The sequence below is a fragment of the Camarhynchus parvulus genome, chromosome 1 (genome assembly GCF_901933205.1).
Source record: "Camarhynchus parvulus chromosome 1, STF_HiC, whole genome shotgun sequence".
In the NCBI taxonomy this organism is placed as follows: domain Eukaryota; kingdom Metazoa; phylum Chordata; class Aves; order Passeriformes; family Thraupidae; genus Camarhynchus; species Camarhynchus parvulus.
In genome coordinates this window covers 89607419-89634555 of record NC_044571.1, presented here as the reverse complement: position 1 = coordinate 89634555, position 27137 = coordinate 89607419, and the positions used below count along the sequence as shown (strand labels likewise).

The 27137-nt window shown below is 36.2% G+C and overlaps 1 protein-coding gene across 1 annotated transcript in view; it reads right to left on the bottom strand.

The window, feature by feature from the left end:
* Nucleotides 1-27137, bottom strand: part of SPAG17 (sperm associated antigen 17) — an 86069-nt gene that overhangs the window by 21018 nt on the left and 37914 nt on the right. Inside the window, exons 14-26 of the mRNA XM_030953252.1 lie at nt 25735-25965; nt 23669-23757; nt 22892-23008; nt 21152-21306; nt 16504-16583; nt 14773-14855; nt 13237-13491; nt 11884-11995; nt 11213-11342; nt 8658-8770; nt 6121-6332; nt 3392-3512; nt 1231-1550 (exon numbers count right to left, since the gene is read on the bottom strand). Of these exons, the coding sequence (XP_030809112.1) occupies nt 1231-1550; nt 3392-3512; nt 6121-6332; nt 8658-8770; nt 11213-11342; nt 11884-11995; nt 13237-13491; nt 14773-14855; nt 16504-16583; nt 21152-21306; nt 22892-23008; nt 23669-23757; nt 25735-25965 (2018 nt within the window). The remainder of the gene's footprint in view (nt 1-1230; nt 1551-3391; nt 3513-6120; nt 6333-8657; nt 8771-11212; nt 11343-11883; nt 11996-13236; nt 13492-14772; nt 14856-16503; nt 16584-21151; nt 21307-22891; nt 23009-23668; nt 23758-25734; nt 25966-27137) is intronic.

Below are 27137 nucleotides of genomic sequence, written 5' to 3'. Positions count from 1 at the left end.
ACACATGTCTAGGAGTGCTGTGAATTTTTTAGCCATTATGATAGTCAACAAAAAGAAGTCTTGGTTACTCATCAAATTATGTCTGGTTTCCATTACGCTCGTCTCTTGATATGCATGTTCTCTGTGTGTCAGATAAACTCTGGAATTACTCCAACCATCCCTAAATTAATTTATAAATACAGTAAAATGTAGAAAAGAAATGGACAACATATCGAAACAACTATTGAAATTGTTACTGTAAGGAATGATTAATTTCTTCTTTTGAATGCTTATCATATGCAATAAATTTCTGATGACTCATAGACATGAAGTTAATACAAAGAAGGACACACATAATCTGTTTAAGCAAAGACTACTGCAAAATCATTTTAGGTACATAAGATGTACATTTTTCTCTCAGGAAATAGTATGTTGTGAATATATAGACATACAGCAGCTATTTCTGAAGTGGATACATTTCTCAGGAATCCTGGCAAAATATTTTAACATCTAGTGTGATGAATAAATGTAAAAAACTTAGACTAGGCATCGTGGTCTACTTAGACAGGAAAAAGAAATTCAGGAAATAAGGAATTATTTTGACAGATTCTGAGTCAAATTAGATGACTCCTCTTTCATCTGTTTGCTAACTACATGTAGAGTCTTGGAGTTTAAAAAAAAGTTGCTTGTGGATTGATTATAATATTTGCACAGATAGCCTATATCATCTAAACTGTAACAAAATTCTACACAACAAAAATATGTGTACACGAAGCAGGTACTTAGGAATATACAGACTTTTTCCCTGAAAATTTAGGGTATGTAAATGTATCTGCAGGAGCTCATGTCTTTTCTGGATCCCATATGAGTGTTTAAACTGAAAAAAAAATAGATGAATGCTTTCATATTGCCAAAAATACTGAAAGCTGAACTAATCCACACTTCAGAAGCTTAAGTTTAGGAATGCAGTTCTCTGAACCATATTCAGCTATTTCCTAATCACAAAGTTGCCTAAAACCTTTTAGTGCCTGAAAATTTCATACTTAAATCTCCCTAAGTTCTGACTCCGAACAAAGCCAAGAGTACTTTAGTCTTGACATGGCTGCATAATTCAGTATTACTTACCTCCATCATCTACAAACTGGACACTTCTCAATCTCAGTAGACAAAAGCAAGTTTAAGGGTAATCACCTTCCATTACAATGAACTGTACTAAATTGTACTGCTTGCAATGAATTCTACCAAATATACCTGGGTAGATCCATCCATCAGGTGCTTTATGACAGTTCCTTGACTAGTGATGACTCTTGACACCTCTTGTTCTTTTTGCCTCGCTGGAGGTGAATAAAGATGAGAGTCCTTTACCTTTTGGGGATAACTCTGTCTAACCAGAATTTCCAGAAGAGGCTGCTTAGCCTGTTCACTTTTGGTGTCTTCCTGCTTTATTTCATCTTCTGTAACCTGATGTTCCTCCTCTCCACTTGGCATAACCTCTTCCTTCTCTGCTTTGGCCTTACTTTCCTCTACCGTCTCTTTCTTTGCTTCAGAGGCAGCAGCTTCACCTTTCAAATCTGAAAGCAAACTTTGAATTACTTAGTTCTGCATAGCACACATTCAAACAGTGCTACACACCCAGCACCACCGTGTCAACAGATGTGCAACTCTAGGTAAGACTAACCCTCCTAGGCTGAATCTGTAATCCACAGAGTAAAAGACTGACCCTGATTTCAGAGCAAAGTTCAAAACAGTCACTTAGAAACTCTGCATCCCCTTGTGAAGGTGGCTGTCTATCCAAACTAAAACAAGGAGAATGTGAAGATGGATTTCTTATGGATGCTAAACTTTTGGAAGACTTAACATCACGTGAGAGGAATTCCCTAACTGCCCATAAAGGTGAAAAAAAAACCCCAACTGAGTTTCACCAAGTTCAAATTTGTATAGAAACCCAAGTAATATATTCTGTCTGCTTGAGCAAGTAAATTTCTTAGATTAAATGATGGCAGTGTTTTGAGTATGCTAAGGGGTATAACTATGGTAATTTTATTGAGAGACTCCAAGTAAGTGTTTGTAATTGCTCTGTTCACCTCAACTACTCAGCATTTCAACTTACGCTTCTTGCCAAACTATGTATGTTTGGGAACACTCTCCATGTTCTTTACTTCATACCAGATTAATCAGAGCACATTTACTGAGCTGTACAGATTTGTTGTACATAGGTATTAAATGACATCTGTACATGGCTGTTTTTAGAACTAACTACATGACAACAAAATTCACATTTCTCTGCTTCAAAACCTAACAGAATGACTAAAAAAACCCAAGTTTAGAACATGCAAAGATGAACCTAACAGTGATTTTCAAAAATACTGCAGAAAATAATTATTGCAGAATATTAGTCAGGCACAGAAGCTTTAAAGTATCCATATACCCTATCAGTCCTTTAAAGCATCCATATACCCTATCAGTCTTCTAAAGGAAATCCAACGATAAGGGCAGAAAGGCTTATTCTGGGTGTTTTCTCTGTATGTACTGGATGGCATAAACCAAAGGACTTTGTGAAATTATTCCTGTTTGAAACTGATTGCATCTTTCAGAAAAGCAACGAAACCCCCCCCGATTGTAAAACAACCAGCAGCAGAGACTCCATCACAGCCTTGGTTTGTTTTGTTAATTGTTCTTACCATTTATAAGTGTAACATTTTTACCAAATGAGTATAACTTAAACCTAGTACAAAGACCTAGTTTTCAGTTTCAAGCCCCTGAAAATTGTAATAACTTTGTATACTGTGTTTACAAGCCATCACCAAAATTCTGTTTTCTTGTACTTCCAGGCTGGCACCAGTCACTCCCTTTACCTTTTCTTTGGTACTTAAATGGAGTTCTCTGGTGAAATGAACTCATTATAAGATACATCTTTTGATGCTTTAATCATTCTTGTGATTCTTCCCTGGATCTTTCAAATTATTAACATTTTGTCTTGGGGGCTTAAGTACATGTGCTTTCAAAGGAAGTGCAGACACAGGTAATGTAACCATCTTCCTGCTATCACTCCAGATTCCTCAATCTATATGTATTTATTTATTGAATTTCCTTGTTTTTCTTTAGTATTCCAATCTATAAGCATATTCAAATGATTATCCAACATGACTCCCAAGGGCTTTTTAGGGTTGGTACTTCCTTCCCCTCAATCTTTTATGTTCAACAACTTGTGATTCTAGATTTCATATTTGTTTGAATAAAATCGTATTATTCATGTTGCAAATTCTGTGAAATCGATATTACAACAGACTTAACATTCTGACATGTTAAAAACATTAGAGTTACATCTAAACCCATCAATGAAGAAATAATTTTCTTCTGTAGTCTTAGCTTCTCTGAAATTCCTTACTTTGTAGTGTCTCAGAAAACTAACCTCGAAACCTTTCACCGAGGAAAGTTAATACAAGTCCATTGGGACAGGAGACATTCAAACTTGGAAAAGCAGGAGCATCTGACATCTCTTGTGTTTGGGGAACTGGTTCTTGCATTTCCACCTACAGAATGAACAATTAATTAAGTTCTAGTCCACATTTTAAAATAATAAAGAAAAAATTAAAGTACAGATTTAGTCTGTACAGATTGTGTTTTAACTGTATTTTTTTAGTGCTGTCTACCACTCATATTTAATATTTTAAGAGTTTATGGATTCAGAAGTGGAAACATTAGCTACTTTCTTTGATTATGCTATCTTTCATTCACCTTGAAGAATCATCGCCTCAAAAACCTATGTAACAATGGACTACACTATGCCAGTAGTCATAAGATGAAAAAGGTTTTGGGTTGCAGACATAGGTAACAGAGAGAACTTATCTTGGTATTATCCCATATTCTTACTTTCTAGGAATAGAAATACAGGGGAGAAATGGCAGATGTTTTGCCACCTGTTTTTCAACATAAAGATGCTGTACACTTTACAGTTAATTTACATTATATTACTGGTAATTAAGGCTACTCTCAATACCCTAAGATTGTAGTCACAGCATCATGAGGTAGAAGTCACAGAATAGGGCAGAAGTAACCCTCAGTTGCCATCTACTGCTCCCTGTCTAATGGTAAAAACAATAATCAAGTATAACTGTACCATTAGTGAAAAATTCTAATGTAATGTATTCTAAAAATTTCCAGGGCCGGAGGTTTCCTGGTAAATTATTCCAGGGCTTTACCTTGCTCAGCCTTACTGACATTTTCCCAGAGATGGACTTGAATCACTACTGCAGAAAATTAGTTTACTTCTAAATACCTCTGATGATAGAAGCTCACATAATAGATGATGGTTATTTTTAGGTCTTTACAGAAGGTTATTCTGTCGCTCAACTCAAGATCAAAGAAACCCAAACTAATTATTTTAAATCTTTCCCACTGGTTAAGTTTTCAAGACCTGTAATCTTTCTCCATGCTTTCCTTAAAACTTTCAGTGTGGCTCATACTTTTCTTGCAGTGCAGTATCCACAACTGGACACAATACTCCAACTGAGACTCTACCAGCCCTAAAAGAAAAATAACTGCACATATTTAGCAGGCTCTGCTCCTCTGAATTTACATCTCAGTGGTCTTTGCCCTTCTCACAGGAAGATGGCATTGTTGACTTACAGTTAGCTTCTGATCCATGGCAACTCTCAGACCTTTCTCTATAGAATTGTTACTGACAAAATTGTTATTCATTCTGTAGATATATACTGATTATTTATATGTAATTGTAGAACCTACCTCTTATTCCTACTGAATTGCATCCTATTTCACAGACCAGGTCCATGTGAATTTGTCAAGTCTGATTTGGATTCTAATCCTGTTCTCCAAAATACTTGAAGACTCACACAGACAGGTGCTGTATGCACTAATATGGATACTCTCTATGCAAAGTAATTCCAAAACAAGTAGTTAAAAACCTTTTGGTTTAGAAGTCATCCTGATAGATTTTTAATTATAGGGCTATTTTTCTATAGGGTTCATTTGTGCCATACAATTGCTGTTTGTTATGCTGAGTGCTGTTTGGCAACTCCCTACACCACTTTCCATGATGAAATTAGGTAAGGAGCCCTTTCTGTGGATATGCACAGAATCTGTTTTGCAACAACAGCCACAGTGTTACTTGAACCATGAGGTACTAAAAACTACTTCAGAACAGAAATTCAGAATCTGCTCTCCAGAGATTCATTCATACTTTCCAAAGAACTGTACTATGATAGAAGTACTTCAGTTAAAGGCTAAAGTAACTTCCTCAAATTGCTAGTCCCTGGCTTGTTACCAGCTGGAAAGAGCAAATTACAGAGCAAGATACTGCAAAACTGTCTTCACTAATTTGCTGGTTGGTTAGACTTTTGAATATGGGTTTTGGGAAGCCCAAAAGAATTCTACTTGGTTAAACTAAAAATGTAGCTGTTCTTGTAACTGAGATATTAGTAATCATAGAATGGTTCAGGTTGGAAGGGATCTTAAAGACTGTCGAGATCCAACCCCCTTCTGTGGACAGGGACAGTATCCACTAGACCAGGGTGCTCAAAGCCCCATCCAACCTGGCCTTTAACACTTCCAAGGATGGAGCATCCACAGCTTCTCTGGGCATCTGTTCCAGTGCCTCAATCACCTTCACAGTAAAGAATTTCTCCCTAATATTTAATCTTAATCTTTCAGTTTAAAGCCATTTCCCCTTGTTCTGTCACTACAAGCTCTGGCAAAGAGTCCCCTTCCAGCTCTCTTGTAGCCTCACTTATATACTGGAAGGCACGCTCTAAGGTCTTCCTGCAGCGTTCTCTTCTCCAGGCTGAACAACCCCAATGGTTTCAGTTTGTCTTTGCAGGGAAGGCGCTCCAGCCCCCTGATCACCTGCAGTGTAACAGCTGTAACTGTAAAAAAGAACGTGGACCATGGCAGACTCACTGCTTTACATCACCATAAAGACTAAATTGATTAACAGCTGCCAATATGTACATATGAGAACAACCATAAGAGTAAAATAAATCCTTAAGAGCACCACAAATTGTTAGGAATTTGTAAAGGCACAGCTCAAAGCCCTCTGAGACGAATATATGTTGCTTTTACAGAAGTTCATGCCTTTGAATTTTTGTTTTGTTTCTTTGGTTTGGATATTGTCTCTGCTCTCACCTTTTGTTCTTCTTTCTGTACCAGGTTATCAGGTGGTGAAGGGGCTAATTTGCGACGGTTTCCTTTGGTAGAAGCTTTTCCTGATTTTCCTCTGTCACTCTTATCTTTTTTCCCTGGAGCTGGTGTAATAGCAGAAACTGTTGGAATTACCGTCGGAAGATGAACAGAAGGGACGTTCAGAATTCTTTCTAAGACAAGACCTGTTTCATCATCTAAGGAAGGAAAAGCAAGATTTTCAATGTAATGAAGCTTCATAAATGTTGATGGCCACATTTTATTTTTTAAAAAGATTTTGTACACTGAATTTTACCTTAGAAATAATAACCTCAGTGGGGGAGTTATTTCAGATAGAGGGACTATATATATAAGAGTATTTAGAAAATCTTTTCACAGACTGACAACTTATTAGCCTAAAAGACATCTTGAAAGTATTGCTTCCCACAAGTTGTGACTTGGTTGTCACCTCAAAAAAAAAAAAATGTAATTTTAAAATTATTTTTTACTTCCAGAATACTTAGGAGTAGAGAAATTCTGAATCTAGTATCTGGTAAATGATCACTGTGTTCTGCTTTATCATGGACTGATCCAGCACAGACAGACTCGACAAATTTTGTACTACATATGTCTATTTTGCTATAATTCTTCAGAAAGATTCTAATGATCTAGACTTGATAAGACTCTTGCAATTCTTCAAGCCAAGCATTAGGACAGCCTTCTAGGCATGTCAACAGGAAGGAGTCATGTTGTCTTTCAAAAAAATTTCTTTAAAATAAAAGAAATACAAATTTACATTTTCTGTAATTATTTCAACAAACTGACACTTCATTTTCATAGAAATTTCACCCATGCCTTTATTTTGGTTGCCCCCCAAAATAAGAACATGGTGTCTGAGTGTAACAATGGAAAAGAGTGGATTGTCAAGACTGAGATAAAGTGCTTTTAGAAATCCTGAGAGAGATGTAAAATTCCAGATACATACATTCACATGTCTAGGACTTGAAATTGTACTCTCATGATTTTGTCAAAATATAAAGATTAAGTGCAGAGGTTCTATAGTATCCAGAATCAAAAGCCCTGCAGGTGCTCAAGGAGTCCCAGATTAATAAAGAGACAAGGAGATTATTTCTAACAAAAATGTAAGGTGATTGGAAATTAACCTTTGATAATGCTGGAGAAAACAAGGAATAATTCAAAACTTCAAGAAATATTAACATCTGCCCCCTAAAAGAAAAAAAAGTTGCATAAAGCTAAAAAACAACTTGAGACCTTTTGTCACCTTAGCTTCCCTAAAAGGAAGATGAAATAGATAAAGTATGAAAAACAGTAAGAAAAATGCGAATTAGAGAGTTTCCAGAAAACTATTTCAGTACTGCACAGAAATTTGCACACAATTTAACTGATCAGTGGAGAGAAACTGCAGATTTCATGGTATACCATTCTGCATTAGGGATGGATGGCATATGAGAATCATTTAAAGAGAGTATTTTTGGTCAGAATTATTCTGAGCACTTGGAATACAAATACCCATGAGGGTTTGGCATAAGCAATGATCATAGAAAAACTGCAAGCAATCAAAGAATGCCACTTAGCAGCACTCTAAAGCTCAACATGGCAAGGATTATTCTAATGCAGAATAAGATGATTATGGTGAATGTGAATAAGTCTAAACATCACAGCTGACATGTAGGTATTTAATCAGACATGTCTTTCTTTCATGCCAAAATCCAAGTTTTTGCAGGCCACTATTGTGAATGCTCTTTTGACCCAAGACTAAACAGTCTATTTTTTAGTAATTAATGTGTAAAATATATTTGAACAATTAAAACTGAGTGTAGAGTTGAATGGTTTACCACAGTCCACACAAAGATGCATTCAATTAAATGTTTTCATATTTTAAGAGCTGAAAAATGCTGGAATTATTTTCTGATCAGAGAAGGGTTTCACTTTTATCCATAAGATGGTTTCAGTGGCCTTCAAATGTAATGGAAACAAAAAGCTCTTGGTAAAAGCAGACGCTGTTTTCACTGTGGTTTTCTGAAGCAATTGCTTCCAGTTGGTGAATGTGTTTATTGAAAGGCTGAGAGAAATCCCTCATTATGTCTGCACAACTGTAACCTAAAGTCCAACTCCTGAAGTAAAATGAAAGTTCCATAATCGCCTATATAAGTTTACAAAAATATTATTTCTTGGAAAACCAAGAAGACTCCTCAGCAAATCACATTTTCTTTGGCTCAAATTAATTGGCTGATTTTGCTGGGCTACTTAATAACAATACTTGCACAGCTCTGTTTTCACAGTAAGCAGAAAAACTTGGAGACCTCCCTCCATTTTGAAAATTGAATCATAGAATATTCTTGACAATGTAATCTCATTTTGAGCCTTGCTGAACATTCTCTACCATGTAGTAACAGCTGCTGAGAAAGGAAGAATTGCATGCAACAAATTATTGGGTTAAGGAGTGTATGAAGGGGAAAAAAAAAGGAAAAAAAAATTCACCCTATGGTTCTCAAATACCCTCTTCTATTTGCTTACTTTACCTGCTGCCTCCCCTGTAGGTCCATAATAGCTCAGAGACAGCTGGATTCCATTTTCCAAGGTGGCTGAAAAAGATCCAAACTTGCTCACAGCTTTCTTTTTATTTTTCAATTCTCTAAAAAAAAAAAACATTAAGGACAGCGACACATATCAGAACCATCAATGGCTGGTGTGAGAAGTGGAACCTTAGTGAGGATGACTAACATAAACAGACTAAATAGAGCAGGGAAAACCAACATTCCATTCTTAGGGTACAATATAATAGTCAGTTTTGTGCAATACACCTGTGGTTTTTTATCCAGACATAGCATTCTAATTAGTTAGGTGTGTAAAAACAGGTTTAATAGCAACAACTAATGTAAAGTCTTATGGAATTTAAGCAGCAAAAGGACCCAGTTCTGGAGTTATAGATCCTTGTTTCTTTGTTAATAATAATGGTTAACTGCCCATTCCTATTGCATGTGGCCTATGCACTAATAAAAATCACTGTCCCTCACATGTTGTCACAAGGACAGGAGCTGAACTTCAATTATCCCTGAGGGTCCCTTCCCTTCCCTCAGGATATTCTATGATTCTATGTGTGTACTTTGAGGAGAAAGTAAAAAAAAGGACAAAAAAGTTGCAAAATTAGATCCAAAGACAGGTCTGGGATTTGTAAAAGTGGATCAGAGAGAAGGGCAGATCAAGGTGTCATGTGATGAATGTGTCATGGTGAAAACCACATGAACTAGGCAAGATACACCTCCCAGACACTGGGTCCTACCTGGCCTCTACTTTAGCTGCCGCTGCCTAAAGAAATGTTCTATTGGTAAGAGAAAACCTTGGGATTTCCCATATGAGGAACATATGAGAAATATGTTAAAATGGTGACGAGTAGCAGAGAAGACTACAAAAGCAGGTTAAGGCAGGCCAAGCTATCTCCCAAACTCATCAACATGGGACACATCCTGAGATCTTGTCCGCTCCTATTTCTTGTCTGTCATTGCAATGCTTATTGCTGAACACCACTGGTAGGAAGATGTTTTGGAATTCTAACTGCTTTACACATTTACCATTGGACCATCCAGCCACTGTCAAGTATCAGAGTGGATTGATTCTTGTCTTCCCTACTGCCTTTCTGTAAGGTGCTCCTGTTTACATGGGAGGAAAGCCTTGCACTTGTGTCCAGTGAATACAACTTGTCTCAGATACTCTCACACTGGTGATGCCAGTATGTCTGGCAGACCCCACAATGATACAGGTCAGCTGTCAGAAGTGCAGACAAAAAAAATCTTGTCTGTAGAAGGGATGCAAATTTTCTATTAAGACAACCTACAATTACATTGCTTGTAAGCCAAGGGAAGAAGCAAGAGCAGGATGCCTTCTAACACTTGTGAGAAACAACTGCTCACTTTGAAAATTTAAAAAGGTTTAATAAACCTTAACAAAAATACAACAAAAGGACTACATAAGGAAACATTTGCAGTGCTGGCAACTCTGTCTCGTGCACACCACACGACCAGTTCATCTTCAAGATGGATCAGTCTTTTATACCCCTGGGGGGGGGAGGGGGTTGCATCAGTGAGCCCTGGCCCCTCCCAAAGTCTGTCAGTCAGCTCTTCTTTGCCATTTATTGGTGGAAACTGCTTTCTTGTAACTTGATTGGAGGTCAGGTGTTGCCATGCTGTGCCCACAAGCTTTTCCATTCCCAACTGCCCCAGGTAAGGGGCACATGTGCAGCCTTCTTTTTACCTGTCCTAGACAATTTAGGCTGTCTGATGTTAACAATACGGGGCGGGGGAAAAAGGGAACTGTGGGGAGAACAGAGGACATCTAAACTATAATAACATAACTATACACCACTAAAGCTTTTCTTAATATTCACACAATAGTTATCTTTTAATTGTGAGAGCCAATCATTTTATCATCCATCTGTAACACACTGATGAAGAGGAAAAGAGCTAATATGTATAAGTTATCCTTTTCCAATAGTCTTCAGTTTGGTGACACGTATTCCATAATGTTTTTGGGAAACATATACATGGCAAACTGTCATGGCATTACAAACTGTCTTGCTTCTTGGAAACACTCTCACCTGGGTTCAGAAAAGATTTGGATTCAATGCTTTCTGAGTATGAACAATATGGCAACCAACAGCACAAAGGTCTTGAGGAGGCAATGATGCTATGGTCATCTGACCCAAAAAAGGAGGTTAACATCAAATGGGGAAATCTTCCCTTTCGTTGTGACTTTGGTCACAAAGTCACAATGGTTTTAAGATCCAAATGAGTCCTCTGCTAAAGAAGAAAACTATTTTCTTAAGGAATGGTGATTTCCTTGATTTAGAAGAGACACTGGTTTGCACATGTTGACCTGAACTGTGATTCTACATCTTGCTAAGACCTCTTTATACAGTGCTTAAATCAGCCAACTGGATTTTTACTTTATTTTATGGAACACTGACTTTTCTTACTCTCTGCCAATACTAACAATATATTTTCTGTCAGCTGGTAAGTTTCGCATCCAATTATTAAAAATATCAAACTATTAATTCTTTATATCAGTGACATCAATCCACTGACCTGATGTAATTTGCTGTTCTTCATTAATTTCTTGCTCTTCAGCTTCTTTGAAGTTTTCCTTGGGGTCTGTGACATGAACGAAGAAATTGTGCTTGTCTTTCATTACTTTCACCTTTATCAAGGTTTCTGTAAAGCAATAGAATACTATTACTGCTTCCACCAGGCTTCAGAACTTACCTGCACCCAAATAAATGGTGCATCTGCTTCTTTGAGTAAAGCACTCAAAAAAAAAAAATTGCCCATAACTGGAATGAATCATGTAGTAGAAAACCAAGGTGACAAAATTAAGGTCATCTGAGTTTAGATTAAATATATTATAAACTTTCTGATAATTAAATCTGAGCGTCTGCAGAAGACTCTGTGGCTTAGATATATTGAATTTGACTGGAAAAATAATTTGAACATCCTGGAAATATGATGCATCAGTTGCCATTGAAAAATAAATATGAACTGATTTTTCTGCATATCTAGTTTTCTGGTGCTTCATTTATCTATCAACTGTTAATATATTACTGGTAACTGTAAAGATCAGTGGTGATAGAGCCTAATATGGAATTTCTTTAACTGAATTTTTACTGCTGAGACATGAAAAAGCATTTATGGATTAAGAAATTATTCCATTAGTTAGCACTGAGTCAAAGCAAAGCATAAAGAAAAAAAGAATCACTTTTTACAAACTCTATCTTCTCTACTTGAATCTGTCCTCCATCAGATGGGAAAAGATATTGATTGGTTCCTGATACTTGAATGATATCCTCCCCCGTATTGTAGCCATGAAACTGGAAAAAACAAGTTTTAAATTATCTATAAATGACAAAAGCAGTACACATGAAAGAGGTAAATGAAGGACAGACCATCAGGATCACACTGTACTGCTCAACGTATTTTCCTTAGCTATTGAACTAATATAAAAAAACCTTGAGAAAATATCTAGCATGCTATAGTCACATCCAAATAATTTCCCAGTTACTAACTGATGTAACTTGTTACATGTGAAAACCATCATGGAAACTGAAGAGTAGCAAGTAGACCACTGGATTAACATACAGTGTGGGAGAAAGAGAAGTTCTGATCAAGTACAATGCCATGGGATCACATAAAGGTCAGGTAAAGATTCAGCTTTCTACCCTCTAGGTTTTGGAATTCAGATACTGTGAATCTAATTAGATTGCTATGCCTTCCAGAGTGCTACAAGATGGAAAAAATTACGTGACCATATTCAGATAAGTCCAGACTGAAATGCCATCTATTTCTGAGTTTGAAGTCTGTACTTAAGCAAATTTAGACTGAATTATATTGATGTGTGCAAGTTTTGGATGCAAGATAGACTGTACACATCTTAGGCAGTGCAAACTGCTGAAAAACTCAACAAAACTAGTGAAGAGCTCCCTCTGTTAGTGCAACAGGCAGAAAAAAGAGAGCTGCTGTGTCCATTGAACTGTCTAGACATGAGTTCCTGGGATTGCTAGGGACATGAAGCACAATTACAGTTTAGATTCATATGCCTTAATGTCCAAGAGTGAGCTGAGCTCTACATTTCCTATTGCACGCATGCCAATGGAGTTTATGAAATATGGGAAAAATACGTATTTCAGACTAGGGCACTTCAAAAACATGAATTTTGAAAGAGGAAATGTAAGAAATGGTGATTTACAGTGTAGGCAGTCAAAATTTCAACTAGGTCTAGTAGTTCATTACTATGGAAGATGGGACAACTTCTTATGTTCTCCTTTCCTATCCTCTCCCACAAAAATCAACATGATCAACTTACGTTTGCGTTCATGTCATATTACACTAAAAAAAATTAAATAATCTGGTATAAGATAATCTTGAACATCAAGAACTGCTTTTTAAAACTTCTAGAAAAGGATCTGCTGCTAAAACAACAGAGGTAACAAGACCCAGTTAGGCTTAATTTATCCTGAACTCAAATTTCACAATAGATAATAGCTCTGCTGCAATCTTGACTCTGTATATAGTTAACACTTTTCTAACGTGGTATAATAATACAACTCCTTACCTTGTAAACTTTCTCAGAACATGTTTCTGGAATGTTATGATCCTCCTCAAGTTCAGTGGCTTTTCCTGACTCATTTTGATACTTGTCTTCCGAAGGTCTTTTGTTTGATCCTTTACTTCCTTTTTTACTTCCTTCTTTACTGCCTTTTAAATCCTGGCTTTTCCTTTTACTTTGCAATTTTTCTTCCTTTTCTTGTTCTTCTTCCTTTTCTTTTTCTTCTTCCTCTCGTAATCGGTCCTGCTCAATCTTCCAAGCCTACATTCAACATTAGGAATTAAACAGACTGTGTTTATCTTTGTACTACAAGGTATTTCATATGTGCATTCTGAAAAGAGTAGAAGCAAACAAAACCAAAGGAATCAAAGTTCTAAGCTAAAATACGTTTCCAAACGTGTCAAAATTCTCACAATATCATACACCAAATTTTGGATAAAATTAGTGATTCATTCAATCTACAACAGCAGCCATTGTTGACCACAGGAAATGAATCAGGTGATTACTCATATCTTACACAATCAGTCACAGGAAAATGATTTTGTTGAATACTTTTCTCCAGTGTTTACCACCAAACCACAATGCATAATTGTTATTGGTTTCTTCCCGAAATGCAACTGTGAGATAAAATGATTTTATTTTTTTACAGAAAGAGGGATGACTTGTCAATGCCAAAATTATCAGCTTGCATTAGGAAGACATTTGAGATTTTCTGGAGTATTTAGGGTTTTGTAGCACTTTATAGTCTAAACATATTGAAGGAGAAGCGTTTCTGGGGAAGAAATGGCAAGCATGGAGAGTTACAAGTCAGGCATTAGCCTCGATTGAGCTGTGACAGTTAACCTCATTTCCTGTCTATATTCCATATCGGGACTTGAATTGCACAGCATTATACACTGTGAGGAAGATGAGACATAATATGTTTGTGAGGAGTTAAAAAAAAGCAGGAGAATACAATATCAATAAAACTAGATTTGTGCAGATTAATGGATAGTACCAATGCTATGACCAAAACAACTGTACGCTTAATCCCTACCTCAGCCAGAAATTTATTGTGTAAAGCTGGGCAAGTCAATTAATCTGTAGTGAATGGATCCATCTATAAAATGGGATTCTCTGACATAAGGGAACTCTGAGGTACCATATTGACATTCCCTAATTTCAAAGAGCTGTAGACAGTGAAAGTACAGTTGGGTACACAAGTATTTCCATTAATCTGGATCTTATATTTTTGTACCTTTAAAATCAGAAAACTTCAGTAAATAGTAGGATATTATTCATAACTTTCACTTCCTAGTATTCCAGCTATAAATTACTTTGGAATGCCTAGTCTAACTCCAAATAGTCTTCTCTTAAGAAAACAACATAACATGACTCACAATCATTAAGGAATAAATTAAAGAAAATAACATATACAAAAAATAACAAAGAGCAGAAAAACTAAGAGGATTCAGTCAAGCCCATGTACAGAACAAAGGCTTACCTTTCTAAGAAAGAAGCACTATCTAATCCATTTCAGAAACATAAATATTTTTGTCTCACCTTTAGAGAATCTTCTCTGATAATGGGACTTTCTTCATTCTTGGATTGAGACTCTGTTACATTCTCAGGTTCAGTTGTGCTGCCTTTTAAAAGTGAAAGGGAGAATAAGCAAGGTTATAAATACAGGAAAATGGAATAATTTTTAAAAATGGGGGGGGAAAAAGGATGTGCAAGTAAATAAAAATGTATATTTAAAAATAGGAAAAGCATAATAGTACAATAAAGCAAACCTTAAATATATTTAGAAATAAAATAGAAAGTCTGTTTAGGTTAGAAGAAACTTGATTCTCAAAAGTGAGGACCAAATACAGTAAATAATATATCAACCATGTCTGTAAAGACTGGCTCTCTGCTTCTTGCTGTTGAAGGCTTTGCTCTGGCAGCATTTGTTTGTTTTGAACTGAGCCAGAAGAAGCTCAATACCGAAGTCATAGACATTACAATCTTTCAGGACAAAAAATCCCAAATAAATGCTATCTGAATCTTCAAACCTTCACTAAAGAAACACTCACCATATCCTTCATTTACTATTACAGCTTTATAGCATCTATGACTTAAGAAAAGAGTATCTTCTATAAGTGTAGTTTTATACTATGCTTGGTTACCCCATATTTACCTTCTAGAAAAGGTAATTTAAACTCAATTAAATTAACACTATCAGAAACTTCTAGTTAAATTGCTTTATATGATAAAGTAGAAATTGCAGTGTCAGTGAAATTGAAAACACCCAAGAACACTGTTGCCCATCTGCGTGTTCCAGCCAGAGGTGATTATGCCCTTTCAGCAAGTACTCTATGAATCAAAACTGTCATGAAGCACCACATGGGCAAGATTCAGTCTAGCTCCTGTGACAGCTAGATATGTACAAATTATGATTTAGGAGTCATAACTGTACTTTTAGTTTCCAAACTATAATCAGAGGTGTTAACTGAGTTGAGGAGTAATGTTTCTATTTTTGTAAATGCTAACTGCTAGTCCTGGGAGGTTTCAAAGTGCATTCTCAAGAAAGCTAAGAAAGCAAAGGTTAAGCATAAACAAATCATTTTTAATACCATTTAAATATACAAGTAGAAAATTTTGACAGAAGTTCTTTTTTGTCAGTAGGGGTTTTCAGATTCTGCTGCCTGCTGAACAGTTATTGTATGAACTGCTTACAATTTTCACTACCCAAAATGTTGCTTGTAATTCAAGTTTGCTCTGCAATCTTGTCAATTCAAGTTTCCAGTTTTAGCTTCTAGCCCACAGCTTCTGACTTACAGCTTTTATCCTGCCCTTTAAAAAGGAATTTTCCTGAACCATGTTGCCGGCTTTAACTACTGCTCACCTCTTCACATGTTCAGTCATCTGAACAGATACATATTTGTATGTAATCCTTAATCTCATTAGATAAGCACAGTTATCGAAAATGTAAATTGATATTAAAGCTGTCAGTTTTCAGAACAGAGAAAGATGCAGAATATATAAATATATACATTTAATTAATTCCAAAACATATTTATGCCTATACAGATGTCAAAACAGTGTCATCCTATGAAAAAACATATGCAATTCTGCTCTGAAAAAATCTGTGTCTCAGGACTTAGAGTGAAAAATTAATTTCCTAGAATACAATAAAAAGATACCCACTTTTGGAGTTCTGAGTAAAGCCAGGTTTTTTGACAGCACTGACAGACAGTCCTAGAGGGCCTTCTGCCATGGCTTTTTCCAATTTAAAAGACTCTATTTCCTTACCCATCTTCTCTTTTTGGTATTTAGCTTCTTCCTCTTTTACCCAGTCTTCAATTAAGTTGGCCACCAGCTCAAGATAGTTCCTGAAAAGCAGAATATCCCTCTATATAATACTGTATTCAAAATATGATTTCAAGTCAAACAAGATCACTTGGCTTCTCAGTTTCTTATACAAGTATTATTCTATAATCTTTGGGACAAAACTTATATTTGAAAGGATTTCTCTCAGTTTTTACAGGAAGTATTACTTTTGCTTGTTTCGTATTTGCTTAGTACATGTTACACTTGGAATTCTGGTTATCCTTTCTGCAAAGAAATGTAAGAAACTTGTCTGCCAAAGAACACCTGCTAAAGAAAAATCCAGGAAATTAGAAAACTTAAAGACATTCAGTCCCAAAAGGTACAGACTCATTGTCATCCTTACTGTTTTGCCACTGAATAACTTATTTTCTTAGCTGCTTTTGATTGATGTTGATTTTTAAAATATGCTTTACTTGTTCATTCAGAAACTGAAGTACTATTTCATATAATGCAAGCTCTTCTTTATCAGTGTGACAAGAAAGGTGTTTGAAAATTGCCATCCACATCCAGATGAGAGAATCAGTGTACCATAACCTGCCATAAATTAAGAATATTCACAAGTCACAATTAAGTTGAAGTAAGAACTGAAAGACAAGCTGATCCAGAGTTTACTGCTGGCATCTGCAGTTGCATTGTCTCATCTTCCAAAGGTGTCTGAAATGACTGCTCAAGTAGCTCACTAAACAACTGCTTTCAAAAAAGGAGGAAGCCTGGGAATCTTATATGCAACTGCCACTCAACCCCTCATTCAGAGTTTTATCACAATTCTTGAAAGTAAAATTCTTCATGTGTGCAAAATTGAAAGGAGCTTTTGAAGAATGCATCAGATTCAGTTGCTGAGTATATATAATAACTTCATGATATTTTGTATTTACAAGTACAATATTATTCAATTGCATTCAAAAACTCTATGTGAAGTAGAGGCTGTTGGGTATGAACATGCAGACAATACAATCAATTCTTGACCTCATATCAATTTTAAAGTTCTTATTGCAGCAGTCTGTCCAAGAGAATTAATATGTAAGTCATGCACACAGGCTGGAACACACAGTTCAGGAACAGCTTCAAGATATACAAGACTTTCCCAGCTTCTCCAATGTAGGTGCAGTTTGCTTTGGGAAATTTGCATGGAGAAATTGTTGATCATATATATACTCAGTAGGGAGAAGGTTATTCTGTTTGTATCTGAAGAAAAGTGCACAAGCTATAAAAACCTATGGTGTTGAAAACAAAAGGCAGAACTAGTCTGGAACACAGAGTTGCCAGTACTGGAATAACTTGAAGATGAATATATGTTATAAATAAAAAAGGGACTATTCGTGTGGAAAGTATTTTAGGCCAATGAAACAGTCATTCAAAGTCTAAAATACACATTCTATTAATATGCATTCTGATGTCACTACTGCCAATGTCTGACTCAGAAGCATTTCTCAGAAAGGATTATTCTTTTCCAGTAACTTGTGTAATGTGTTTACTATGAAACTATAAACAAATGTCATTAAGATTAAGTTTGAGCAAAATAATGGTTTTGATAATGCCTGAATTGATTTGGCTTCTTGATAGAGCGTCCACTTATTCTAACCAGAATTAAAATGTTTTATATACACACTTATCATTGGAGGTACATGTGTCCATGCCTTTGGATTCCCTTACTCAGTGGCATCCTTTGATTTCCCATGTAGACTCCTGCTGCCTCCCCTTTAAACAGCATAATTTCTGAATTTTTGAATGTTCTGCATGAACTACAGGATCTGATATCCATAAAGAAGAAGGCAGGTAACTGGGATCTCCAGGAGCAAAAGCTGCAGCAACATCAGAAATTTTATTTCCTCTTTGCATGAGAATTTGCTGTAGCAGGACTTGCTTAATAAAAATGAAATTATTCTGTGATTCTGTAACCAACTGATTAGCAGGTAACAGATTTATATTCCAGACAGCAACCATGAGCTGTCACTCTACAAAGATGGTCTGTAGTCTATAAGCTGTCCCAAAAAAGAAATAACAAGTGAACACAGATGGAGAACTCTTATCAGAGAAATTGTCAAGCTCTGCGTCTATTGCGCATTTGTAACACTTCTGTGATGAAAGTGTGATTCTTAAAGCTATGTCGAAAATTAGAATGAGAGCAATTTTAATAAAATAAAAAACAATAAATTGTTACTAAACTCATCAGGAGTCACTTATTTCATACAAAGGTAAAAACAAGTAACACTACTCTTAATTAATAAGTAGAGTTTGTGCCCATTTCTGGCAACTCAGCAGGATCTGGAAGCTAACTGCAGGCAATAGCTTGAAGCACTCCAGGTATTTAATGAGTGTCTTCCACAGAAGTGTTGTGTTGCTTGGAAACATACACTAGCAAATATTTATGATACTTTGTCTGGAAATCTGAAATGATCTTTTAAAGTAAGGCTGAATGAAGTCTGAAAATGTGCCGATTATTTTGCAGAATATAGGCAGGTATGAGTGACACATAACAGAAGCAAAATAGGACCTATAGCTCTTCAAAAATTCTAAGTAGCATATATAGCAGTGATGTTGAATATCTCTAGGAAACAAGAGCAAAGCCAAACCATCTTGTCAGCGTTCATGCCATTTTCTTTAGGAACTCCTTGCTGCTTTGAAACAGAACCTGGTGAAATGTCACTGGACAAAGCAGGCATGCCCTAAGCAAAAGTTATCTTTAATGTCTAAGCCTTGTTTCCAGGGGATGTGGAAGAGTAAGACGTAGAAAGCACACAGTTATTTCATCCTCAAATGAATTATAATGCAAATAAAATGCATAATTTCTCCTTTAGGTGCAAAATTAGCAGATTTTCTTTTGCAGGTATCAAGAGCCTTTCCTGTCTTTCAGTTGCTCTTGATCTGTTTCAATGAATGCCCTTTCAAGGTGACCAGCAAATCTGAGGTTTTACAGCCCCAGAGATGAACAGTGGCTCTTTCAGGGACAAATGCTTCCTGAGGAAGTCTGGTACCTCCCTCTGCTCCTACAACACCCATATGCTGTTGGAATGAGGCGTTACTCAGCGTATGCAAACACCAGGTGACACATTAGATGTTCTGGGGTGTGCGACCTGCTCTCTGGTGTTTGCTCCAAAAGTGTATGGGTCTCCTATCACACGTGTCAACTCTGCCCAGAAATGCACCAGGCAGCTGTTTTGTGGCACCAACTGTTTATGTTTAGGAAACTTGAATTAGGCAGCTAATGTCCAGTGTCACAAAGAAGTGTAAGAACTGCTGGCAGAGTAAAGAGCTCTGGGTGCCAACAGACTGCTGTGTAACAGCCCTTGAATCCACTGACCCTGTGCTTGGGTCTGTCTGAATGCAAGACCCAGCTTTACTACATCTTTCACTTATCTTTTGGGGAAGATTTTAGTTGCTATATAAATGCAAAACCACTGACACTACATTTTGTGGATCTGCCCAACAAAACAGCAGCTTCTTCTCCAAGGAACTTTGAATTTCTGCTGGTAAATATCTTATGGCTCTGGTCCTATTCACTGCTAATACAACAGCCTGTTTTCATGGCAAATAATTTAAGTCCAAATGCCTGGAAAGCTGAGAAGGACTTACAGAGAGTTCCTTGACTGAGAGCAAAGATACAAAATACAATACAAAATATAGCTTCAGGAAGGCACATTTTCCCTATTTAGTATTCAAACCAGTTCAAATATATACAGGTGTCAACAAAAGTTTATTATAAAAATTCCTATAATATGATAAATGAGGCACTACACTCAGAAAAGGATACCTGCAGACAAATGGAGGGGGAGGTATTTTTATACCAGATAATTTGTTTGAAGTTTTGTTTGATAAAGCTAATTAATTCATAGAGCACCAGAGTAACATTGTTAAAGATACCTCAGTTGTCTCTCCATGGCATTTTAACATTTTTACATACCAGTACATGGACAGTTATTCTATTTTCAGTCAATTATTTGGAATAGTAGTTGCATCTACATCATCATTTATATCACTGCTTTGGTGCAAAAATATGTTCCAAAATAAATAGGTCCACTAACAAAAGACCTAAAGTGGACATATCAACCACTTGCACAACTCTAACTGGTGAGGAGGTACTGATAAGTAATTAAGAGAATGTGTTATTCTGTGGGAAAAAAATTCTAATATTAACAAAGGGATTTGAACTTTTCTCAAAAAAAATTCCCACTAAATCACCCAATTTCTGTGAGTGATTAAGTTTACGTTATGTGTATTTATAATAGAAAAACCTGATAAGTATGTACTTAGACAGAATTCTTTTTCTAACATTCTTCACCTGAAATGTCCTACAATTTGCTTGATGTGGTATTTCTAATACGATTTTGTATGTATGTGTACATTATTTACATTTTTATACTTGATGATAAGGAGCTACACTCTGCATTGCTCTTGCTCAGAAAAGTTCAAAAGAATTCTGTTGATACAGCATTGTTTTTGACCTGCATGACCTTCTTTCTCATAAATGTGTCACATAGCCATATCTTAATTTCAAAGCTTTGCCCTAAGCACACCCATGGCTTTAATTAAAAATGACTGTGAAAGAGATAGGGAAGATAAAATCCATTACCTGAATCCCACATTAGAGTGCAGAGCAATATTCCAAGTCTCTTGGCTCAGACGATGTTGATTCATGGGATTGTGAAAAACCATTAGTAAAGAGTTATCTTGGCTATGATAAAAGGAATCAATACATCTGTATTCTTGGGATGCTGTATGAAGAACCTGAAAAGGAAAGAAATAAAGGTACATCCTTCCTCCAGATGGTAGCATATGTTCAAAGGCTATATAGCAGAGCTCTGAGCAACAGGTGCTCCAGAACACTTTCCTGCAAGATATACCCAAAGCATTTGGATTCCAGCAACCTGAATTGTTCAGGTAGGTGGAAATTGAAATTGCATTGCTATTCATTTTGAGAAGAGATATCAACTATGCTCCACCTTCTGACTGACCATGAATGAAAAAGTTCAGCTACACAAAACCCAAATAAATTAAAATATTAAACAAATACTTAAACAAGTTTAAATAATAAAATACTTAAATAAATAGCAAATAAACCTAGAATTATCATATACCAGATAAAAAGAAAACTAATTTACTTTTTTTTTAATCTCAGTTGAGTTTACTTGGTATTCAATTTGCTTTATGATGACCTGCACATATCTGAGATTTGCTGTGATCTACATTATTCCACTCTGCTTCGTACTGCCCCATAAATTTCAATATTTATATTGCCTGCAGGTTGAAACTTATTTTATAGTCATAGGCAGAAGAAAACCTTCTTATAAATTATTATTTTTCAGAACTATGCAACTGAAGGTTCTAGAAGGATCTGTTCTATGATCTTTCCAGGAACAGAGGTGAGGCTGATTAAGTTTGTAGATCCCAGGGTCCTCCTTTCTACCCTTTTTAAAGATGTGCAAAATGTTTCTCTTTACTAGTCATCTGGGACTTCATCTGACTGCCATGACTTTTCTTTCAAAAGGTTATTTTCATTTGCAATAAAATGCTATTTTTTATTTTCCTTCAGTATATTTTTACTAGACTTACTAATTATTGGTAGTTGAAGTAATACTAGCTATTTTTGTTGCATAAGAAGGGATTCCCCATGCATTGAAATGCATGACCAGACTTTAAAATTGTCACACTAAAGTGGTGCTACAAAAGTCCAGGCAGCACTTCCTTCACCCATGTAAAGCATGTGTTAGGATCAAATAAGAATTACAACCTATGAAGCTCAAGGCAGCACAGGAACTAAAAATCCATTCCTCCCAAGAAGATGCCTGCCAATTCAAGCCAACTACACTTGAGCATATCTTTCAGATTTGTCCTTCTGTCTTTCTGCAAGATAAGTTTTTAGTGTTTAGCTTGCAAGATTTCTATAATTGATGGTTTTAGGCCTTAAAGGGTGAAGTACTGTAACAACCAAATTTTCTGTTTGCCCATAAAACATACACTGCATAGGCATTTGCAAAGTATGTTTTCACATCCACTGCACTGAGTCCCAAAACTGCTACAGAGGATGACCCCTAAGGGTGAGGTGGTTTAGTCTCCACCACACTTTCAGCTAAGAGACTTGCTGCCAAATAGGACAGCTCCACTTTGGCCAAATTGGGAAATAAAAACCCGTTACAAACTAAATTTCACACAAAGAACTGAAAATTAGCTAAAGCACAATGATTTTTGGTGAAAATGAAAGATAAAACTGAATCAATTATTGAGCAAAAAAATACCCTGAACTCCACTATTACTACTTTATATAGGGTTCTGAGGGAGAACTGTAGAGATGAAATTGACAGTTCAAAGATACCTGAGGAAGAACATGTGGTTGAAAATGCTCCTCCAAACTCCAGTCTGTCAAGCAACGCCTCTGTGTCTTTTTTATTTCTTCTAAATTTGGTCCTAGGCCATAATTTTCGAGACTCACCTCAAAATACAAGAAATCAAAACAATGAATATCAACATTTCAGTGTCAGTATTAAATTGACTGTAATCTTTTTGGATTAATAGACAGCACCCCATGTTGCACAACAGTTAATTGCATAATGATGAATATGTGCAGACCCATATGGTACTGTTTAATAAAAAAGACAATTACACCCAAGCAGGTCTGGTTTTGGACTTTTTATGACAAAATAATCTAAACACTTTTATTATTAGCTTATATGTTTTTGAGTTCTGTAAGTAATCATGAGTATTCAAACATGCCCTATGATGTAATTTTAAAATTGCTATGTTTATTATGGGATGTATGGCAGACAGGTGATTCCGAAGATGCCAAACTACAGAGTCTTCTAGCGTGACACAGTTTGACAATTTCTTTTAAACTTTCACATTGGTATTTGACCCCTGGTATTCAGCAAAACCAGCACAGAATTATCATTAACAGCTTCATCAAAACCTGTCACCTTGGAATTCAAAGAGTGATTTCACAGTTCCTAAAAGTTATGTCAGTATTTTTCAAACATCACAGAATTAACATTTGCATGCAGCATTGCAAAGGAATTCCCAGTAACATGGCCTGGCATTAAGCAGTATCTTCTGTTGCCTCATATAAAGCCTAGTTGACTCTATTTCTCACACTTGCCATATCAGAATAAAGACGATCCAAATCTACGTTCAAAAGAGGATAAACCAGATCGTCTTCTTCATCTTCGTCACTTGTTTCTGTATACCCTGCAAATTGAAAGCAGAACTTAAAGAATCGTTCCATAAATTTCAGCCCTACTAAGGTTGGAGTAGCGCAATTTCCTTAGTCTCCCTGATGAGGTTGACATCAATTGGAAGCTTCCTTTTTTCACACTTGTCCTATAATTACATTATCAGCTCTGCTGTGCTTCTTTACTAAGAGAGAACCTTAAAACCCAGTGTCAACAAGTGCCAGATAATTAAATAAAATTAAAAGAAAAAAAGAAGAATTTATAAAACCCACTCAAATAATCCTTTTTATCTGACTCATGCTGGCCCACTGAAAAGAAGTACCCTCCAGAAGAAGTAGCCTCCATATTCATAAACAAAGAACCATTTTTCTTCATACTTTAAAAAGCATCCCTTTGCACAGATGACATTAAAATGAAAGGCAAGACCAATTGTTCTGGTATTTTCACACATTTTTTGACAAATGCAAATTTAAAAGTTTAAATTAATTTGTTTTACAGATCCATAAGGTACTGACAGAATATTAGCTCTCCTGAGGACCTGACCAGTCATTCCATTGTTGCAATAAGCATCTGATATGAACAGCATTAAATGAGAACTTTAACTTCTATATTCTCTAAATAAAAAACAAAAAATCCTTTCAATAGAATTCTTTATTCCCTAAGTTAGGGCAGAGGTCGCTAATATTTGATCAAAATTCACATGTACAGGAAAATTACTTTTTCTGGTGGAAAATACATGACAAAGTATTTGTTTGTAAGTGTCTTATAACCAGCTCAGCTCCCAGACATACATCTTTAGGCTCTGCTTCTCTTGGAAATTACTCCTGTTATTGACTGCCTTTAGAAGATTGAAGAAACCTGAAAGTAGATGTTATATCTTCCTGGTATTTGCTTTTGAGCTGCAGAAGTGCTGAAATGTTTTTATGCTTGTAACTGCAAAATTTAATATCATGACTAGTACAAAAGCAAAATAAAATAACACCAAAAACCCTAGATGCAGAAGAAAAGCAGATAAGCAGGACTCATTTTTGTCTGCTCCAGCCTTCTAAGGAAAGGATCCTATCTAAGCTGCTTGCTTAGACATCTCTATTAGGAAAGCATGGACTATATCACAAAGTACTGCATCCAGCTCCAGAGTCCTCAGCACAGGGAACACATGAACCTGTTGAAGATGGTCCAGAGTAGACCCAATGAAGGTGATTGTAAAGATGGAGAACCTTTCCTGTGAAGACAGGCTCAGAGGGTTCAGCTTGGAGAAGAGAAGGCTCTGGGGAGCTCTTATTATTGTGGCCATGAAAGAGACTTTCTAGTAAGAGCTGTAGTCATAGGATAAGGAGTAAAGGTTTTAAAGGAAAGGAGGATAGATTCAGACTAGGTATAAGGAAGAATTTTTATCATAAGTAAGGGTGGCGAAACACTGGAACAGGTGTCCCAGAAAGGTTGTGGGTGCTCTATCCCTGCAAGCACTGGAGGTCAGATTGGACTCCGAGAAACCTGATCTAGTTGAAAATGTCTCAGCTTATTGCAGGGATGTCAGAACAGATGACCTTTAGAGGTCCCTGCCAACCTAAACCATGGTTCTATGATTCTGTGATCATGAGCCTAAAGGTGTAATTGCTTAAAATGACCTAATTTCTACTCTTCTTGTGTCCTGAAAAAATAATCACTTGATTTTAATGTTGCTTTTTGGCCAACACATCTCCTTTAACCAGGCCAACAACTTTTCATTATGCTAGAATCTGCAGGAGAAAATGTAGAACTTGAGAAAATTCACTTTGCATCATCTAGAGTTGTTAACGCTGTAGTACAAAATAACCCTTGTCTTTATTCTAGTGTTCCTACAGAGTTACTCAATGTACAGGCTATACAATATTTGAAAATTTGGTGACTTGTGCAAGGAAGAAAAATCATGTCCCTGCAATAGCAAATGATATGGTAAGACAAATAGTGGATTCAAATTCTTCAGGAGTAACGTAAACAGAAAGCTTTTTACCAGAGCTTCTTGGAGATTTCCCATTAAATTTCTTTTCCATAAAGAAGAGTTGTCTCAGCTGTCTTGCAAACACAGCTGGATTATCCCAAGGGATATAAGACTCTTCAGAATCACCTCCAACCTTAGATCCAGAGCTCTCCAGGAAACCAGAGTCACTTAGCTCAGTCAGCTTCAGGCTTTCAAAAGTAAACACTCTGAAGGCTCTTTCTACTTCAGCCCAACTCAGAAGTTCTAAAAAAGAATTACAATCATTAACTGAAAACGTCCTTACAGCTCAGCAGAAAATAAATACAAGACTATTTAAGTGTATTGTTCTTGGCAACTCTGCAAAAGCCAGCAGCAATTTCCTTAATGGTACTGGATCAACTTATGTGGGCTACATTTTACACTGCATTCAAAGTTGAATGCTTCCAAATTGCAAAATGATATGCCTACCTATTAATCCATCTTAAATGAAGTGGTTCCTACATCTGAATACCTTCTGGCTCATTAACTTTATATAAATGATGTTGATTTTAAAATACTGAGTAGACTTTATCAGGCCAGTTAGCAACTAGTTATTTTCAGTTCATGAAATATTTCCATTATCTGTAACTTCTTAAAAAAGTATCTCTTTTTTTCCTCTTCAGAAAGAATTTTACACGTAATTTAAACAGAAGTATGCAAGGTGCAAAGGCAATAATAAATCCTGTTTATGCTTATATGCATCCGTGTCCATACAACAATGATAATCATGCAAAGGACTGAAGTTTAAGAAGGTAGTACAATGCCAAAATCACACAAAGAATATCTTCAGTTTGAAATGTTTTCTTTTTAGGGTGGTTAAGCACCTAAGCACATCATATATCTTGAGAATGTTGGATCGCTCATCTTCTGTTCAAATTAATTATCTCCTTTGATAAAAGTAAAGGCTTTGCTAGCTAAGTTACCAGTTAGGAGAGTCTGGCAGTACAGTATGTCTCAGTGAGGATTATCAAATTCAGTTACCCATCAGCTGGAAGACTGTAGCAATAGTGAATACTTTAATAGCTTACTGTCCAAAATGTGCATACCAGCAACTAGAAACAGCACAGCAAAGTGTAAATTAATCCAACACAGGGAATTCAGGATGAAAGAGCTGGGAAAGTACCTTCAAATCCCGTGCCTTATATGATGACATGAATGTAACCAAAGGGATTTGGATGTTTATATTTCTTAATAACCTAGAGCAGACTTTTGATACTACCTAAGGGTATTTATATAGTCTTTGGGATTGTTTCCCAGCATATGTCATGGTGGCAAGCACACTCCAAGAAAAGGTAACTGCAGAAGTGATTATGGTTGGAGAAGTGAATGTATTTTTGGTTTGATAGAGGGACTGTTATAAGGTAGCTTCATTATTAACACCAAGAGCTTACGCATGA